General features: G+C 42.8%; 1 protein-coding gene across 2 annotated transcripts in view; it reads left to right on the plus strand.

The window, feature by feature from the left end:
- DDX17 (DEAD-box helicase 17) overlaps positions 1-19,754 on the plus strand; it is a 23,764-nt gene continuing 4,010 nt past the window's right edge. The window contains exons 1-12 of one of the 2 annotated variants that reach the window (XM_010389237.2): positions 1-361; positions 5,020-5,170; positions 7,136-7,235; positions 8,364-8,497; positions 8,799-8,864; positions 11,418-11,559; positions 12,004-12,164; positions 12,248-12,420; positions 12,938-13,048; positions 13,298-13,359; positions 15,270-15,329; positions 19,250-19,492. In XM_010389237.2, coding sequence (XP_010387539.1) covers positions 312-361; positions 5,020-5,170; positions 7,136-7,235; positions 8,364-8,497; positions 8,799-8,864; positions 11,418-11,559; positions 12,004-12,164; positions 12,248-12,420; positions 12,938-13,048; positions 13,298-13,359; positions 15,270-15,329; positions 19,250-19,492 — 1,453 coding nt within the window. In that variant the 5' untranslated portion in view covers positions 1-311. The remainder of the gene's footprint in view (positions 362-5,019; positions 5,171-7,135; positions 7,236-8,363; positions 8,498-8,798; positions 8,865-11,417; positions 11,560-12,003; positions 12,165-12,247; positions 12,421-12,937; positions 13,049-13,297; positions 13,360-15,269; positions 15,330-19,249; positions 19,493-19,754) is intronic. The other variant, XM_010389239.2, reaches the window with a different exon arrangement.

Genomic DNA, 19,754 nt, shown 5'->3' on the forward strand with positions numbered 1-19,754 from the left:
GCCATTTTGTGCAGTCGCTGGGAAGGAAGGAGACGCCTAAACCGCGGCACTGCCCGGTTTGAGCGTAGCCAAGCCTGCCCACCGGCTTTATAGCCCCGATTCTCTGTGTTTTGCTCCCGTCTCCGACGAGAGAGGCGGCGACGGTGGCGTCTGCGACGGGAGACAGCGCGTCGGAGCGAGAGAGCGCTGCGCCTGCCGCCGCCCCAACAGCGGAGGCGCCGCCGCCATCGGTCGTCACCAGACCGGAGCCGCAGGCCCTCCCGAGCCCGGCCATCCGTGCCCCGCTCCCAGATCTCTATCCTTTTGGGACCATGCGCGGAGGAGGCTTTGGGGACCGGGACCGGGATCGTGACCGTGGAGGGTAAGGGTGGGGGAGGAGAGGAGAGGCCTGGCGTGGGGGTGGGGGTGGGGGAGTTGCTTTCTGGGGAGGCCCGGCGGATTGCGGGCCTGGGAATCCTGCTCCTGACCCCAGGAGGCGAGGCGACTCGAGGCTAGACAGCGGTTTCGTTTGCGGGCCTCGGCCCCAGGGTCACTGGGGACCCGAGGAGGGCGGCGGCTTGGCGACGCTGGGCCTCTCTTTGCGAAAGGTAGTCGTGGCGCGCGGCCGGGCCCGGCGTCGTCTCAGCCCCGCGGGGGATCGGGAGGGGCGGCCTGGCCGCAGCAGCCCCGGCCCGGGCTTAGGCGCCTCGCCTGGCTTCCCGGCTCTCGGGCCTGGCCGCTTGGAGCGGGCCGTTTGATGTCTTCAGGCCTCGGCGTTCATCTGGAAAAACACGGATCTTCCTAAGAGAATACTTCAGCCCAGGAAAGCTTTACACGAAATGGCAGCCTTGACGTTCTCTCCCCCCGAGTTCACTGTTTAAGACACTGGAGACGAAAAGATCAGCTTCTCATTTTTAAAAATAGGTTTTAATCCTCTTCAGTCGTATTTTAAGTCGAAGGAAATGCATTGGGATGTAAAGCAATGGAGTTGCTTGCCATCTAAATGACCGTGTTTGGGGGAAGGATTTTTTTTTGGGTCGTTAATTTAGTTTTAATATTTCGGCCTTTTTTCTCTAATTGGACTGCAGCATCAACTATTCTGCCTCGCTAGAAAGTTATTGGTATTGTGGGCCGGGCGCAGGCCTCAGGCCTGTAATCCCAACACCTTGGGAGGCCGAGGCGGGCGGATCACCAGAGGTCGGGAGTTCGAGACCAGCCTGACCAACATGGAGAAACCCCGTCTCTACTGAAATACAAAATTAGCCTGGCTTGGTGGCGCATTCCTGTAATCCCAGCTACTCGGGAGGCTGAGGCGCGAGAATCGCTTGAACTTGGGAGGCGGAGGGTGCAGTGAGTGGAGATCGCGCCACTGCACTCCAGCCTGGGCAGCAGAGCGAAACTCCGATCCCCTGCCCCTTGCTTCCAAAAAGAGTAATGTGACGCCACTTTATATGTGTGTGTGACCTTGGTCAAGATCCGTCCCTTTTGTGAGCCTGTTTCCTCTGAGGAAGGTGGTCATAATTGCTTTTACTTTGGTGTGTTGTCAGGAATCAAGAGATAATGGATGTAATAGTCTCGCTGTATGTAGTAGGCGCTCTATTAACCGTATTTTCCCCAAACGTTTTTGTCTTTTGTGGTTCAGATGCACAACTACTGAATCTACTAGTCACAAGCACTTCAGTTGCCACTTTTTACAAAATTATTTTGATGTATACCTTATTAGGAAGGAAGATATTTGATCTCATTGTTTAAAGGACGAGAGATGGAATGTTTGCTTGTGTTTGACAGTATTGCTGAGTTTAGAAGTGAATTTCAGTACAACCACTTAGAAAAAGATTTTAAGATTATCTAAAAAAGTTGAAAACAGCCCAGTAATTCCTCCCTAAGCTTTATACCCTAGACTGTAATGCCTAGAGAAATCCTTGCACACGTGCCCCAGGATCCTTGTACGGAAAAGTTTATATACCAGCATTCGTGCTAACAGAATATTGGAAACAACTCAAATGTCTCCATAAATTGCGGGTATTCGTGCAATTGAAGACAATTTAATCAGCCGTGAAAAAGAGAAAAGAACTTGAATGAATGTGGATAAGTCACAGACATATTGAGTTAAAAAGCAAGTTGTGGTAGGGCGACACATTTAAGGATATGTGCAAATATGACAGGAAAGGGAATGGTTAACAAAATTCAAGGTAGTGGTTATTAGGGTGAAAGTTGTAAACTTGAAATAGGCACATAGAGGGGATACAAGGTACTAATAGTGTTCTGTTTCTTTACCATGGCTGTTTGGTTTAATATTTACTTTCACCATATATATGCTTTAATAAGTTATTTGAAAGGAAAAAAGTGAATTACTGATCCATACTTTAACTCTTTGAGTATCAGATGACATTTTTTAAAAATTTCAAACGAATTGGCCTTCTTTTGTAAGATCTTTGTCACAACTCTCCCTTTCCCAAGAAATGTTCTTGATTATTTGAATTGCTGTTTTACTCTTAACTGAATGCTACACAGTTGAATTGGTGGTTACTTTGAAAAAGGAATAGGTGAGGTCAGTTCATGTGTTTCACGTGTGTGATGCAAAAATCATATGCATTGTACATGTGATGGTTTTTAATGTTAATATATGAATGTTAATATATGGTTTTTAATGTTAATATATGAATCTTCAAAGGTGAATTTTTTTTGCGAAGCCAAATTAAACTTATTACTGACTGGATAAAAACATTTGAGCCTCATAGTATACCAGAGAGTATGATGGGCATATTTGAAGATGGTATGGATAAGCTCAAAAGTGAGAGGTTTTCTTGAATTCTGAGGTCATTAATTATGTCAGCATTAATTATAAACATGGAAGACGGCATATTTTCCAAAAACCCCATGTTTCAAATTACATGTTTAGTGTAGAATAGTATGTCTTGAATAAATAGCCAGGGAAATAAGGAGAGAGGAAAAAAAAATACATAAATGATAATCATCAGTTTAAAGCCTTAACAGGAATCTTACTTTCAAAAGTTCTAGTTTTTCCTAAATCAGTAAGGTTTGGGTAGCATTGCAATGCAGCAGTAACAATGAAGTATTTTATAATTTGCAAGAGTGATAATCCAAAGACTTTCTACCTCTTGAAAAGTACCTTATTTATCTGCTTAATTTGCAAGTGTGTTGGGAGCAGCAATTGAGGTGGCCTTTTGGTCTGTTCAGTAATGAGCCTTAAGCTGAGGATCATATTAAAGATGTCCCTGACATGTGTATCCCTATGCTATGTGCTCTTCCTGTTCTGATTCTTAATTTGTCTTACTCAGTAGTAGTATAAATGGAATTAGCCAAGTTCTGACAGTTGAGTGTAGGTATCCAGTGATCCCAATAAAATCTCCTGCCATCAATTTTTGTTATGTGTGTATTTAGGGGAATGTCTAGCTGGTTAAACCAGCCTTCTAATGGCTTTGAATTTCAGGAAATGAGGCCCTGTAGAATAAATACACCTACTTGCCTATCAATGATAAAGTGGAACTTTATAATAAAGATGAAGTTACAAATGGGTTAGAGTGGGAAAAGGAAACTAAATTTAGTACAGTATTTTACACGGAGTAAAGAAACTGAGTGAAAAAATGCTATACAGTTTGTATATGCCGAAGACCTGCACTGCACAAGATGGAAATAGGGAAAATGAAGGCCATCTTAGTGTCAAGATTCTTCTAGGAAAAGTAGCTTCTGATTTCTTAAATTTTAGCTTTGGCCAGTGGTCATATTTGTATTCCCCTTGGGCTTATCTGTTGTGAAAGGTTTATAAAAAGCCAGAAGTTGATCTTAAGTAATTAGTTGAGTGTTAAAGCCTTAAATAAGTCTTGTTAGTGTTTTTTTTCCTGCAAATTAATAATACCATTTGGGAACAAGAAGGAGATAGAAGGTAAAAGTAGAGACCGAAGAAGGAAGGGTCATAAAGCTATGTTCAGCTCTTTTTTTTCTTTCTTTCTTTCTTTTCTTTTCTTTCTGTCTTTTTCTGTCTTCCTTTCTTTCCTGTCTTTCTGTCTGTCTGTCTTGACGGAGCCTCCCTCTGTCTACCAGGCTGGAGTGCTGTGGTGCCATCTCAGCTCACTGCAACCTCCGCCTCCCAAGTTCCAGCAGTTCTCCCACCTCAGCCTCCCAAGTGACTAGGGATTACAGTCCTGAGCCACTGACCGGGGCAGGCTCAGCTCTTTTATTAGCGTAAGCTAAATATGAAGACCAGTCTACCAAGTCCTTTCCAGGGCCCAGTTTTGCTTTGCAGATTAGCAGACAAGTGGAGTGCTTATCACATGGAGGAGTGGTCCCAAGAAGCTATTCTAAGATTGAGGGACTTGCGAGGGACTTGCTTGGAGTATATTTTCCTCCTTGTCCACAATCTTGCCTTTAATTGAAACTTAAACTAATATAACTCTTTGCCTGCATGTCTGTTACCCAAGAGTAGAGACTTGTTTTTGTTTTATTTTGTAACTCTACCACAGCACCACTTAAAACAGTAACTGATACATACTTGGTTCCTAATAACTTGGTACCTAATAACTATTTGTTGAATGAAATGATGCTGACTTGTACTGGGTGCTGGCTATGCCAGATACTTTTATAGCACATTGCACATTATTAGATCATTTTCTCAGCAGCCTCTGAAATAGGTGGTATTATTTCTGCTTTGCATAGGAAACTAAGGTATGTAGAAGTTAAATAATTATATTCAAATTACACAGTAAGTGGCAGAATCAAAACTCAAAACCATGTCTGGATCCAGAATCTGTGATTGTAATCCCTAGGATGTATTTCTCTCAATAAAGGAGTTTTTAACTTTTCACCTATTGTAGATGTACTCATAAAACAGTATTGTTGGGTAGTAAAGGAAGTTTTACACAGTTCTCCATACCTTTAAATAGGAGTAAATAAAATGGTCTTTTTGGAGGTAGGCTGGTAGTATCCCTAGAACTCCATCCTTTTTGAATGTTTTTATGGCATGTACAATACATTGCTTTGAAAGTACTGATGAACTAACTAAAAATTCTGTTGTTCTAGATTTGGAGCAAGAGGTGGTGGTGGCCTTCCCCCGAAGAAATTTGGTAATCCTGGGGAGCGTTTGCGTAAAAAAAAGTGGGATTTGAGTGAGCTCCCCAAGTTTGAGAAAAATTTTTATGTGGAACATCCAGAAGTAGCAAGACTGACACCAGTAAGTTTACATGTGTATTTTAATGTACAGATTATTGAACCAAGTAGATACATTGGTTAGAGTTTATTCATACGCTGCTGTTGCTGTTTTACATTTTATTCCAGTGTGGTGGTATTTTTCTTACAAAAAACTTTTGGTTAATTTTTTTTTTTTCCTTTTTGTAGAGACTGGGTTTTGCCATGTTCCCCAGGCTGGTCTCGAACTCCCTACCTCAAGCAAACTACCTGCCTCAGCTTTTCAAAGTGCTGGGATTACAGGCGTGAGCCACTGCACCCAGATGATTCTTTTTTTTTTTTTTTTTTGAGACAGAGTTTCACTCTTGTTGCCCAGGCTAGACTGCAATGGCATGATCTTGGCTCACTGCAACCTCCGCCTCCTGCGTTCAGGCGATTCTGCTTGCCTCAGCCTCACGAGTAGCTAGGATTACAGGCACCGCCACCATGCCTGGCTAACTTTTTGTAGTTTTAGTTCACTATGTTGGGCAGGCTGGTCTCGAACTCCAGACCTTGGACCTCAGGCGATTAACCTGCCATGGCCTCTCAAAGTGCTGGGATTACACACGCCCAGCCGGTATGTTGTTTTTTTGTTTTTTTTTTTTTTTTTTGGAGATGGAATCTTGTTCTGTCACCCAGGCTGGAGTGCGAGAAACAGGGTTTCTCCCTCCATGTTGGAGGGAGAACATGGACCAACTCCATGTTGGTCAGACTGGTCTCCATCTCACGATCACCTAGTGATCCACCCACCTCCGCCTCCCAAAGTGCTGGGATTACACGTGTGAGCCACTGCACCTGGCCTTTCTTTACATTCTTTTTTTTTTTTTTTTTTTTTTGAGACGGAGTCTCGCTCTATCGCCCAGGCTGGAGTGCAGTGGCCATCTCAGCTCACTGCAAGCTCCGCCTCCCGGGTTCACGCCATTCTCCTGCCTCAGCCTCCCGAGTAGCTGGGACTACAGGCGCCCACCACCTCGCCCGGCTAGTTTTCTGTATTTTTTAGTAGAGACGGGGTTTCACCGTGTTAGCCAGGATGGTCTCGATCTCCTGACCTCGTGATCCACCCGTCTCGGCCTCCCAAAGTGCTGGGATTACAGCCTTTCTTATACATTCTTAACTAAGACCCCAATACTCAAAAGGGGACCAGTTTCAATATGCATTGAATTTGTTCTCATTTGTTGATAATGCTTACTAATCTGTTTGTTATACATGATTGAAACTATTGTATATTAGGTCATGTCTTTTCATCTGTTAGTGAAAAAGATATATTGGCATTGTGTTTTTTCTATTTTTGAGATGAAGTCTCGCTGTGTTCCACAGGCTAGAGTGCTGTGGCATGATCTTGGCTCGCTGCAACCTCTGCCTCCCAGGTTCAAGCAATTCTCCTGCCTCAGCCTCCCGAGTAGCTGGGATTACAGACGCGTGCCACCACGCCTGTCTAATTTTATTTTTATTTTTTTGTTTTTTTCAGTAGAGGCGGGGTTTCACCATGTTGGCCAGGCTGGTATCAAACTCCTGACCTCAAGTGACCCACCCACCTCAGCCTCCCAAAGTGCTGGGATTATAGGTGGGAGCCACTGTGCCCAGCCAACATTGTCTGTTCTTGTTCCTCGTTACCATTGTTTTTTGGACTCTACACATGAAGTGGTTACTCTTTCAGAAGAAAGTGTAATGGAAAGAGTACTGGGGTCCAAGTTCCACTTTTTTTCCTCCTCGTTCTGACCTTGGGCAAGTTACTTACCTGTTTTCTCCTGTAGAAAGTGCAACTCATAATCACCTACATCGTTAATTAACTTACAAAGTAAGTAGGAGCCTTGCAAAATTAAAATGATATGCATGAAAGTACCATGTAAACTATTAAACATTTGCCATCGTAGCTGTGGACTGGATAATTGCTCAGCTAGCTTGGAACATAAATTCTGAATGTTTAGAGTAACTAGTTTACTAACTTGTCTTATTTAATTTTTTTCCATAGTATGAGGTTGATGAGCTACGCCGAAAGAAAGAGATTACAGTGAGAGGGGGAGACGTTTGTCCTAAACCCGTGTTTGCCTTCCATCATGCTAACTTCCCACGTAAGTATTCTTCAGTCTAGAGCCTTAATTTGTTAAATTGGGTTGAATGGGAGACATGGGTAGTAGGTTAAACTCTTTGAGCCAGGCTTGGGGTTTTGTTGAAAGGACAGGAGATTGTTTTTATGGTTTTATGGTCATCAGTTCTTCTGTTCTTGTATTTAGACTGAGAATTTTTTTTTTTTTAAGTTTTTATCTTTTTCTAGGGTTTTGCCCTCTGCCTTTTAGAAAACATCAACATGAAATTGCTTTCTAGCAGTACATAATGTGAGTTTGGTAAACAATAAATGACTACCATGTTCCCATGTCCTGTTAGATGCTTTAGGGTTATGGTTTTTCAAATTTCTGGGCGAGGTAGACTATTATCGCAGCTTTTTTTTTTTTTTTTTTTTTTGAGACAGAGTCTTGCTCTGTCGCCCAGGCTGGAGTGCAGTGGCCGGATCTCAGCTCACTGCAAGCTCCGCCTCCCGGGTTTACGCCATTCTCCTGCCTCAGCCTCCCGTGTAGCTGGGACTACAGGTGCCCGCCACCTCGCCCGGCTAGTTTTTCTTCGTTTTAGTAGAGACGGGGTTTCACCGCGTTAGCCAGGATGGTCTCGATCTCCTGACCTCGTGATCCGCCCGTCTCGGACTCCCAAAGTGCTGGGATTACAGGGTTGAGCCACCGCGCCCCGCCTTTTTTTTTTTTTTTTTTTTAATGGAGTCTCAACTTTGTCACCCAGTTTGAAGTGCAGTGGCGCGATCTCAGCTCACTGCCGCCTCCGCCTCCCGGGTTCATGCGATTCTGCTTCACCTTCCCGAGTAGCTGGGATTACAAGCGCCCGCCACCACTCCTGGCTAATTTTTGTATTTTTAGTAGAGACAGGATTTCACCATGTTGACCAGGCTGGTCAACTCCTGACCTCCACGGGCCTCAGCCTCCCAAAGTGCTAGGATTACAGGCGTGAGCCACCTAGCCTGGCCCAGAGCAGCTTTACGGTAAGCTAGTCGGAGATCCAGTAGATAAAGAAAACGCTTTGGAGAGATGAAGCTCGGTAAATCTTACTTTAGTGAGCTTAAAAGTTTTTTTAACAACTCTTTTGGTTTGTGCCCTTAAACACAATAAAATGTGTAAAATAAAATTCTCTTACAGAATATGTAATGGATGTGTTGATGGATCAGCACTTTACAGAACCAACTCCAATTCAGTGCCAGGGATTTCCGTTGGCTCTTAGTGGCCGGGATATGGTGGGCATTGCTCAGACTGGCTCTGGGAAGACGTTGGCGGTATGTATGAGCAAGAGAAGATCCTTGATACTGTGGTAACTTATTTTGCTATTCTGATTATCATAGGTTCTCAGTTCTTCATAGAAATGCTGTTCAGATAGCGTAGGTACTATTTTAGTTATTAAATATATGGAAGTATTTTGTGTTCAAATTTACATTGCCTGCTGTATGTAGCAATGGTGAGTTCTGTTTTTCACTTTCCTATTTATGCATTAATTCAGTAATTACTAAGATAGTATTAAGTATCTTAGTAAGATTGTACTTCTAAGTGTGAGGTTGTCATTCTTTCCCTCCTTCACAGTATCTCCTGCCTGCGATTGTTCATATTAACCACCAGCCATACTTGGAAAGGGGAGATGGCCCAATCGTAAGTGTGTTTCAGTTTCTTTGTAATTCTAAGAAAAACTACAGTTTAGCGACTATTTAGGCGTGGTGCTTTACATCATCCGTTTGTACTCTTCACCACACCCTCCATACATGGAAATGGTTTCATTCTTATCTTACTTGCAATTAAATGACTTACCCAAGATCACTCAGCAGTTGAATAGCTGAGCTTACATTTGAATCAAAGTCTTACTCTTAAAGAAACTATGCATGCTATATGGGCACTTACTGTGTAGTAAAGTCAAGTGTTTTCTGGGTGTTTTTTTGTTTTGTTTTGTTTTGTTTTGTTTTTTTTGGAGTTTCGCTCTTGTTTCCCGGTTGGAGTGCAACGGTGTGATCTTGGCTCACCGCAACCTCCGCCTCCTGGGTTCAAGCGATTCTCCTGCCTCAGCCTCCTGAGTAGCTGGGATTACTGGCATGTGCCACCATGCCCAGCTAATTTTGTATTTTTACTAGAGATGGGTTTCTCCATGTTGGTCAGGCTGGTCTCAAACTCCTGACCTCAGGTGATCAGCCTGCCTCAGCCTCCCAAATTGCTGGAGTTACAGGCATGAGCCGCTGCATCCAGCCTTTTTTTTTTTTTTTTTTTTTTTGGGAGACATAGTCTCACTCTGTAGCCCAGGCTGGAGTACAGTGGCAAGATCTCAGCTCACTGCAACCTCTGCCTCCCAGGTTTTTTTTTTTTTTTTTTTTTTTTTTTGAGACAGAGTCTTGCTCTGTAGCCCAGGCTGGAGTGCAGTGGCCGGATCTCAGCTCACTGCAAGCTCCGCCTCCCGGGTTTACCTCATTCTCCTGCCTCAGCCTCCCGAGTAGCTGGGACTACAGGCGCCCGCCACCTCGCCCGGCTAGTTTTTTGTATTTTTTAGTAGAGACGGGGTTTCACCGTGTTAGCCAGGATGGTCTCGATCTCCTGACCTCGTGATCCGCCCGTCTCGGCCTCCCAAAGTGCTGGGATTACAGGCTTGAGCCACCGCGCCCGGCCGCCTCCCAGGTTTAAGCCATTCTCCTGCCTCAGCCTCCTGAGTAGCTGGGATTACAGTGTGCACCACCACGCCCGGCTAATGTTTGTATTTTTAGTAGAGATGGGGTTTCGCTATGTTGGCCAGGCTGGTCTGGAACTGTTGACCTCAGGTGATCTGCCCGCCTCGGCCTCCCCAGGGTGCTGGGAGCCACCACGCCTGGCATTGAATGTGTCCTTTTTTTTTTTTTTTTTCCTTTTGAGACGGAGTTTTGCTCTTGGTTGCCCACGCTGGAGTACATTGTTGGCACAATCTCAGCTCATTGCAACCTCTGCCTCCCGGGTTCAAGCGATTATCCTGTCTCAGCTTTCCAAGTAGCTGGGATTACAGGCATGCGCCACCACACGCAGCTAATTTTTGTTTTTTTAGTAGAGACGGGGTTTCACCGTGTTGGCCAGACTGGTCTCGAACTCCTGACCTCAGGTGATCCTGCCTCGGCCTCCCAAGATAATGGGATTACAGGTGTGAGCCACCACGCCCGGCCTACTTTTTAACTTTAAGAATTAAGCTTGCATTTGTTGTATATATTTATGAACATGTACAGTATGTCTCAAGATACAAAAAGAAATAATGCACTACTTTATGTAATACATAGTATATGTCTGACGGCATTATTAGTTCATATCTAATGGATCAGTATACAAAGCAAGTTTCATAATTTGGTATATGATACCTTGATTTTTGTATTATTTGGCCAGATTGTACACAGTCTTGTCAGATTACATGTAAATTTTCATTGTTTTTGCCTTATCTACCTGGTGAAGTGCTTAAACTAGAGGTCAGGAATGTGTCATTCTGCCAGTTCTGTGACTTCTAGTTTAGGTCAGGTTGACCATCCAAAATTTCAAATTTTAGGCCAGGCACAGTGGCTCACACCTGTAATCCCAGCACTTTGGGAGTCCAAAGTGGGCAGATCACATGAGGTCAGGAGTTCAAGACTAGCCTGGCCAACATGGGGAAACACCATCTCTACAAAAATACAATAATTAGCTGGGCGTGGTGGCGCATGCCTTCAGACCCAGCTACTCAGGAGACTGAGGTGTAGGAGAATCATTTGAACCCAGGAGGCAGAGGTTACAATGAGCTGACATTGCACCACTGCCCTCCAGCCTGGGCAATAGAGTGAGACAAAACAAATCCAAATTTTGAGGACCAATATGATTCTTAAAGTAATGCTAGAACATTTTGGTTTTTCGGGTTTAGGATGCTCAACCTGTAAATGAGAATTGTATACTTAAAACCTGGTAATACAGTCTATGCACTAAAATAGTACATATAAACTATAACGATTGATAATGTGTCATAGTAAAAGTGACGAGGATACCAGTATCATTCCAAATGCTAAATATGAAGTTCTAATAATTTTTTCTACATTCCGTTCTACTAATATTCCCTCCTTCCAATCTTAACTCCATCACTTTTAATGTACTAGATTAGACAACAAAGATTTTTGTTTTTTTTGTTTGTTTGTTTTTAAACCTTGGGTGGGGTCTCAAGTGTCTTTTTGTTGATTTCAGTGTCTAGTTCTGGCTCCTACCAGAGAGCTTGCCCAGCAAGTACAGCAGGTGGCTGATGACTATGGCAAATGTTCTAGATTGAAGAGTACTTGTATTTATGGAGGTGCTCCTAAAGGTCCCCAGATTCGAGACTTGGAAAGAGGTAATAAAACAATGTATAGTGTAAAAGAATTGTTAAACTTTTACCAGTTCCTGTGGATGAAATTGGAGAAAAAAGTGGGTTCTTGTGAAAAACTCAGAATTTCAGCAGCTTAGAAATTCTCAGATGTGACCAAAATAGCTATTTTGAGAGAGAAAGTTCAACATGACTGGAAACTTTGTGAGGATTTGGTGATTGTACATAAATCCTGGCATCATGCTTTTGCAGGTACTTTGTTAAAATTTAGCTTCTCTGCAGCATTGAGTACAGCTGCCAGGGCTGGTGCTGCTGCGTTTTTGTAGAGTTGGAGTCTTGCTATGTTGACCAGGCTGGTTGTGAACTCCCAGCCTCAAGCTATCTTCCCGCCTCCACTTCCCAAAGTGCTGGAATACAGGTGTGAGCCACTGCACCTAGCTGATTTGCTCGATAATTGGTTTTGTTTTACAGGTGTTGAGATCTGCATAGCCACTCCTGGACGTCTGATAGATTTCCTGGAGTCAGGAAAGACAAACCTTCGCCGATGTACTTACCTTGTGTTGGATGAAGCTGACAGAATGCTTGATATGGGGTTTGAACCCCAGATCCGTAAAATTGTTGACCAAATCAGGGTACGTAAAACTAATAATAAGCAGTCTTTATGCCATTTGTCCAAACTCCTTAGCCTGAAAGAAAGCCTTTCCTTTTTTGATAGCCTGATAGGCAGACATTGATGTGGAGCGCAACCTGGCCAAAAGAAGTAAGACAGCTTGCAGAGGATTTCCTTCGTGATTACACCCAGATCAACGTAGGCAATCTGGAGTTGAGTGCCAACCACAACATCCTCCAGATAGTGGATGTCTGCATGGAAAGTGAAAAAGACCACAAGTATGAAAGAGATTTTACGCTCTCATTTGATAATACCAGTAAACCTTTTCTATTAACCTTCCAAAATCAGTATTACAGAAACCAGTATATTTTGAGGCCTGAAAGCATTAAAAGCATTGCTAACTTTCTGATAATCCATCTTTATATCATTTGTCAGAGCATTATGGTTAAATGCAAGGATTCTGAATTCTTGAGTTTGAATCTCAGCTCTGCTGATTACCAGCTGTATAATTTTGCACAATTTTATGTCTTGGTGCCGCAGTTTCTTCATCTGGGAAATGGGAATAATACCACTCACTTGAGACTTGCTGTGAGGATGGTATGAGTGGTATGAGTTAGTATTTCTTGAGCACATAGCAGAACCTGACTCAGGACTCTATATTAATGTTCATTAAAAATTTTAAAAACGTAATGTGCAAAGAAAGTACTATAGCTTTGGGAGTTGATATTGTAGACCTAATCTTCCACATAATAGATACTTTCTGTGTGATGACTGCATTATTGGTCTTGTTTTCAGGTTGATCCAACTAATGGAAGAAATAATGGCTGAAAAGGAAAACAAAACAATAATATTTGTGGAGACAAAGAGACGCTGTGATGATCTGACTCGAAGGATGCGCAGAGATGGGTGAGTATAGCACCAAGGCAGTTAACCTCTGGTTTTATAGTTAACTGGAAATTTCTAAATGGGTATTCCGAATGATGTGTAATATTTCAATAATGCCTATCCATGCAGTTTGCTCTTCTAATGAGCACAGTCATCTATTCATGAAGCCTGACAAACCTTACAAAAATTGCATTATAGCATTTGGCTCTAAAGTTTGATTTTCCCCATTTTAAAATATTTAAAAAATATTGGTTACTTTTTTTCTGATAGTTGGCCAGCTATGTGTATCCATGGAGACAAGAGTCAACCAGAAAGAGATTGGGTACTTAATGGTAAGTTTAAAACTAAGCATTTTCTGTCGATTTTTTTCCCCCCGTAAGTGAATGTCCATGCTCTATTTCAGGGATAGGCAAACTTTCTGTAAAGGGCCAGATAGGAAGTGTGCTTGGCTTTGTAAACCAAATGGTGGTCTCTATTATAGCCATTCAGCGCTGCTGTTTTAGGACAAAAGTTGTAGGCCATAGATAATACGTAGAGTAATGGCCTGGACTGGGCACTGTTGGTGGCTCATGTCTATAATCCCAACACGTTGGGAGGCCAAGGTGCATGAATCACCTGAGCCCAGGAGTTCAAGGCCAGTCTGGGCAACATAGTGAAATACTGTCGCTAAAAACAAAAAAAAAAAAAAAGCAAAACAAAACTTAGCCAGGCTTGGTGGTGCGCGCCTGTAACCCCAGCTACTCTGGAGATTGAGGTGGGAGGATTGCTTGAGTCTAGGAGACAGAGGTTGGAGTGAGCCAAAATCGTGCCACTGCACTCCAGCCTGGGTAACAGAGTGGGACCCTGTCTCAGAGATAGCATGGCTGTGTTCCAACAATATTTATTTGCAAAAATGGGTGTTGTGCCAGATGTGGCCCAAAGGCCAGTTTGTCTTGCCCCTGCTGTATAGTTAATTCAATTACTGAGGGCACTTTTTAGCATGTGCTCATGGTCCACGATGCTGGCTCTTTCAACTTTGTCACAGCTTGCACCACCCTCCCTTTATTAATAAAGTCTTCAATTTTTTCCTTCTGATTATAAAAATATAACTACCATTTGGGGAGAATTAAACTGTTACTGAAATATTTTTCTAAAATGTTTCTTAATTAGTGAGTCATATTTTAGCATATTTCCTTTCAGTCCTTTTTTTCAGGACTACTCTTAAGGGAAGTCATTGAGAAATGGAAGAGGCCATATCTTATTTAAGAAATAATATGCGGTCCGGCGCGGTGGTTCATGCCTGTAATCCCAGCAGTTTGGGAGGCCGAGGCAGGCGAATCACCTGAGGCTGAGTTTGAGACCAGCCTGACCAACAGGGAGAAACCCCGTCTCGACTATAATACAAAATTAGCCTGGCTTGGTGGCACATGCCTATACTCCCAGCTGCTTGGGAGACTGAGGCAGGAGAATCGCTTGAACCCAGGAGGCGGAGGTTGCCGTGAGCCGAGATTGTGCCACTGCACTCCAGCCTCGGCAATAAGAGCGAAACTCCATCTCAAAAAGAAATAGAAATAATATGCATACCTCTTGGGGGGAAATTCAGTTCTTTCCATTTTGTATCTTTTAAACTTGTTTCCTACCAAACCCCAGCTTTTGATTGTGTCTCATTTGGGAAATAACTTAAAGGGGGAAAAATTCTAGTTCATATTAATTATATTAATTATGTAACAAATTGCCACACAACCTTTTTTTTTTTTTTTTTGAGACGGAGTCTAGCTCTGCCGCCCAGGCTGGAGTGCTGTGGCCGGATCTCAGCTCACTGCAAGCTCTGCCTCCCGGGTTCACGCCATTCTCCCGGCTCAGCCTCCCGAGTAGCTGGGACTACAGGCGCCTGCCACCTCGCCCGGCTAGTTTTTTTGTATTTTTTAGTAGAGACGGGGTTTCACCGTGTTAGCCAGGATGGTCTCGATCTCCTGACCTCGTGATCTGCCCGTCTCGGCCTCCCAAAGTGCTGGGATTACAGGCTTGAGCCACCGCGCCCGGCCTGCCACACTATCTTAACGGTATTTCGTTATTAGTAGAGGTGACTCTTTATTGTACTGCTGAAGATGAGTGTGATAAAGGTTTTCAAAAGAATCACTGTCTGTCATTATAAGAGCTTGGGATTTTCTGACACCATTATTTGAAATTTTAACATAGTGATGTAAACAGATCAGATAGCTAGGAATGCTTATTTGATGATGATTATTGTTTGTTTTTACAGAGTTCCGTTCTGGAAAGGCACCCATCCTTATTGCTACAGATGTAGCCTCCCGTGGGCTAGGTTTGTATAGATAGGCGTCTCTGTCAATGGTATATGTATCTTGGTTTAAAGATTTCTCATTTCAAATTCAAACTTCAAGTTTAGAAAGTTTTATATACATGTGATTAGATAAATATTTGAAAGAAAAGAATACAAAGGGTGATTCTCCCCGTTCCCCGCCCCCCACAATTTTTTTTAAACTTTGGTTTCCCCCACCCCCCTTTTATTTTCAAAGTCTCTTCCTGCTCCTAACAAACAGGCTTTGGTCTGTAGCAAGGCCTAGGCATGAGTATTCAAACAGGGAGAGGAGGCAGTCAGTTGAATGGCTCAACCTCTCTCTGGTGGTGTTTTCTGGCTGGATAGAATAAGCCTGACGAAACCTAGCTATTGTAAGCTAGTTTCTTCAGTTATTCTTTTCCCTATCCCTGTCTAAGTTAGATATATACAGAGGTCCAGTTTTATGAATGCTTATTAGATGGAATGTTATAAGTCTAATGCAGTATCAGAATAGCAGTCAAATTTGTATTGCCCAGTTTAATTTACTGATGTCAAATTATCATGGGCACTTGGCTATCCCCTCCTCCTACCCATACGCTTATCTATAGGTGTGTTATCCAACTGATGGTTTTCTGGAGTTTTTGACCCATTACCATTTAACATATACAGAGTTTTATGGTAGTTTAGCCGACTATTCTGAGCTAAACAGGTCTAACTCAGAACTTTTATATTTTAAAAAAGATTATCTGTATTATAAGGAAATCCTTAAATTATTGACAGGTATTTAATTTGCCCAGTACAGTGAGAAGTACCATATTATTCCCTTATACTATTTAATATAAAGAGAACAGGTATTCAGACTGGAATACAAAAGTAATGAAGCCTTTTTATGCATTGCACTCATCATTCCCTCCTTCAGAGGTGGTGACCTGCAGCCATGATGGAAAGTTCTCTCTGCCCCTCTGCCCTCTGAGGTCATGTCTGGATCTGTGCCATTAGAACTTGGGCCTGTTGGGAGAGGAGGCGGAGGCCTGAAAGCAGTTTACATAAAGCTTTCAGTAATGGTTGGTTTTTAAACAGGCTTGCTATGTGCTGGTAGCTTCTTTGTGCATCTTGCCTAGACAATTAAAAATATTTGCTCTATGTCCCCTTGCATTTCTAAACCAAATTAATTGGCTACCATTAGAATAACTTAGACTCTTCATCCCACCCCCACTCACCCAAGTGAGGGGAGAGGGAAGGTACCCGAGTCTGTTTCTTGTTACTCAACATCAGTGCTTGTTTTGGGCCCCTTTGTTTGCTGCCTTGTAAAAATCAAAGAGGGAGAAAACCCACCAAAATGGCAGAATTCTGACCAATGTCCTACAAGATCCTGGAAAGTGAAGGCTTCTACCTCATAGACAGGGGTGCAATTTTCAGCTGAGTCACCAGGCCTTTTTTCACTTCCTGTCAAGCGATGGTCTCTTAAATGTTCCCTTCAGGTAAGTTCTTTGATTCCCATAATTTTATAATAGTCATCCTTAGGCTCCCACTTCCCTTTCCACTGGGATATTTTTTATTTTTCCTTTTTTGTGTTTAAACTACACACTGTTAAACTAAAAGTATTGAATTTATTTTGTTTTGTTTTTTAACAGAAGCTTTGATATCAGCTGCAGATCACTCAATACATGGCCGAGACAAATCTACATTGGCCGGAAGCAGCTCTAGATGAGCCTCTTGGCTAGACTTAGTCCCTCCTAATTAGTGATTGGAGATTCAGGCCATGTCATAGGGCCTTTCAAACAAAAAGTTCTTATCCCAGTCATCTGGCCAAAACATTAACTTTCGATTTCTTACCCTGCTACAGCATCATCTAGAAAGGCAGCAAGATAGTATTGTGGCAGTGCACAGATAACATCAGGGTAGACTTGACTGGAGAAAACCAAATTCTACGCTTGCTCGTATGTGCCCCCATCCAGCTGTGTGTGCACACACAGGACACCTTTCTAGTATGAAGAACTTTGCATCATGTCTGCCCTCTATTGAACACCCCCAGATATACTTCCAAGTATTAGCATGTGAACTGTTGACTCCAGCCCCTGGTGCTTTCTGCTAGGAAAGCACACTTACGCATCCAGTGTAGTAACTGAACTTGTTCTGCTGCCATGGTCATATGCAGTGGGATTGCATACGGAGCATTATCCTAGCTCTGAAGATACCATGGAGTAGAATTCCCCACCCCCCTGTCTTACATCCACCCTGGCCCTGTAAATTCTTTTTTCCTTTGTTGCGTCAACGACCCAAGCCGGAGACTCAAGCTGCCCCCTGTGATAAGTGCCTTCTCGTCTTTCTGGTGTGATTCAGGACTTTAGGGGTCAGTAAAGACCGAGGAGCCTTTATTGTAATAAGAAACAGACATAATGCCCCTTCTTCACAAGCCCTGTAACAACAGCTAATTTTTTTTTTTTTTTAATTTCCCCTTTCTCCCTTGAAATTAATCCAGTCTGGGCAATAGATGCAGTCTGACCCTTTGGATGTAACTTACATTTTTTTTATTAATTATTTTTTTCTACAATCACCCCAATTATCCTTGGGGGAGGCGTTGGAGGACCTGAAATTTTTACCCGAACCCAGGTTCTCCGGCGCTTGGCAACCAAATGGGGCTACAGAGAAGCATCTAAGCCAGTTCACAGAGCGAGCGTGTGTGGGGACTTCTCACTGCCACGGACCCTTGATGCATGCTCCCCGCGCTCCAGTGGTCCCGTGTCAGAAGGCGGAGTTTTCGAAAGGAGGCCGCCAAAAATAAAAGGCAAAGAGACGGGATCGGCTGCAGCGGTTTCCCAAAGGAGGAGGGAGTGTGCATCGGTCTGGTAACAAACAGAGAATGTTTTTTAATTATTTATATCACAAAAATCTGTGTTTTATCTAGGATATTTTCTGAATATTCTTTGTAAAATGCAGATTTTTTTCCACAAAACAGTAGGAGTCTTTGTTATATTCTTAAAATTGTTTGTTTAGGTAAAAATATACATTCAGCTGAAAGCATTACACTAACATTTACATTTTAAGCCTTAGGAGGTTATTCAGCCCAATTCCCAGCAGTGGAGAGAATACTAAACTTGTGTCTCAAGGTTTCATGGTTTTCCCACATTCTTTGGCTATTAATTTAATTTCCCAGGTCACATAGACAATCATTGATAATTGAAACAAGTCCTGAGTTGAAATAACCTTGAGTTGAGCAAAAATATCCTCATTTTGGCAGAAGCTGGGCTTGGTAGTACAGTAAAATTTTAGTGTAATGTGCTCTTGTAATTGAAAGGGGATAGATAATCTGGATGTTTCTGCAAAGGAAAATAGGTGTGTACTTAACATCTTTGGCTCTATTCAGTTTCTTAAAAATATAAGAGCAAAAAAAACAAATGTTTTGATTAAGTTTCCTTTAAACTGTAGTAATAAAATATATGAAGCTCCTTTTTTTACTTTGCTCTGTGACTGGTTTAAAGGTAAGTTTGTTATGTTGTTGGTCGATTTTGCCAGGCTTCTCCCAACAGAGTAGAAGTGATTAGGCCTTGTAACTTAACAGTGGTTTACCACTTTGTTCTGCGTTCCAGTTTTGTAAAGGATAGTATTGGAATTTGCGTCTGAAGACCAATCTTGGTGTAACTCCTGTCAGTATATTGGTAAAATGTAGCAGAGGCAGGAGTTTGGATGTTTGGATGGGATTCCCTTAGGATTCTACAGCCAATAAAGATGCTACTTCCCATGCATGTCCTAGGAATCAGTAATCCTCTTTTACTCTGTTGGGATGAGTCTTTTTTTGTTTCTGTTCAGAGTGGTTACTAACTTCACCTTCTTTCCTCTTGCTGTCATCTGCATTCGTGCTTCCCACCTGTTGTTGGCATGTCCTTTACCTTCTCTTTCCCTGCCACATCAACCTACACACTGACTCATCATTGACGTGGAAGATGTGGAAGATGTCAAGTTTGTGATCAATTATGACTATCCAAACAGCTCAGAGGATTATGTGCACCGTATTGGCCGAACAGCCCGTAGCACCAACAAGGGTACCGCCTATACCTTCTTCACCCCAGGGAACCTAAAACAGGCCAGAGAGCTTATCAAAGTGCTGGAAGAGGCCAATCAGGCTATCAATCCAAAACTGATGCAGCTTGTGGACCACAGAGGTGGCGGCGGAGGCGGGGGTAAGGGTAAGTCCTGGAGTTTTCCAGGTACTGCCAAGGTATCCCTTTATGCTTACTGTGCCTCGTTTTAGTTGCTGTTTTTAACCATGCGAAGGCTTTAAGTGTGTTGCTTCATAACAAAGGACACTGCCTAATGTTTTTTATAACCTTTTTCAACTAAGAAAATGTGAAGTTTGTTGTGGTAGTTCTATCAGTTAAGCTAAATTGTGAATTTTTTTTTCCTTAGAGACTGGTCTGTTTTGTTTTTTTGTTGTTGTGTTTTGTTTTT

This window comes from Rhinopithecus roxellana, chromosome 13 (assembly GCF_007565055.1).
Source record: "Rhinopithecus roxellana isolate Shanxi Qingling chromosome 13, ASM756505v1, whole genome shotgun sequence".
NCBI classification, from domain to species: Eukaryota; Metazoa; Chordata; class Mammalia; order Primates; family Cercopithecidae; genus Rhinopithecus; species Rhinopithecus roxellana.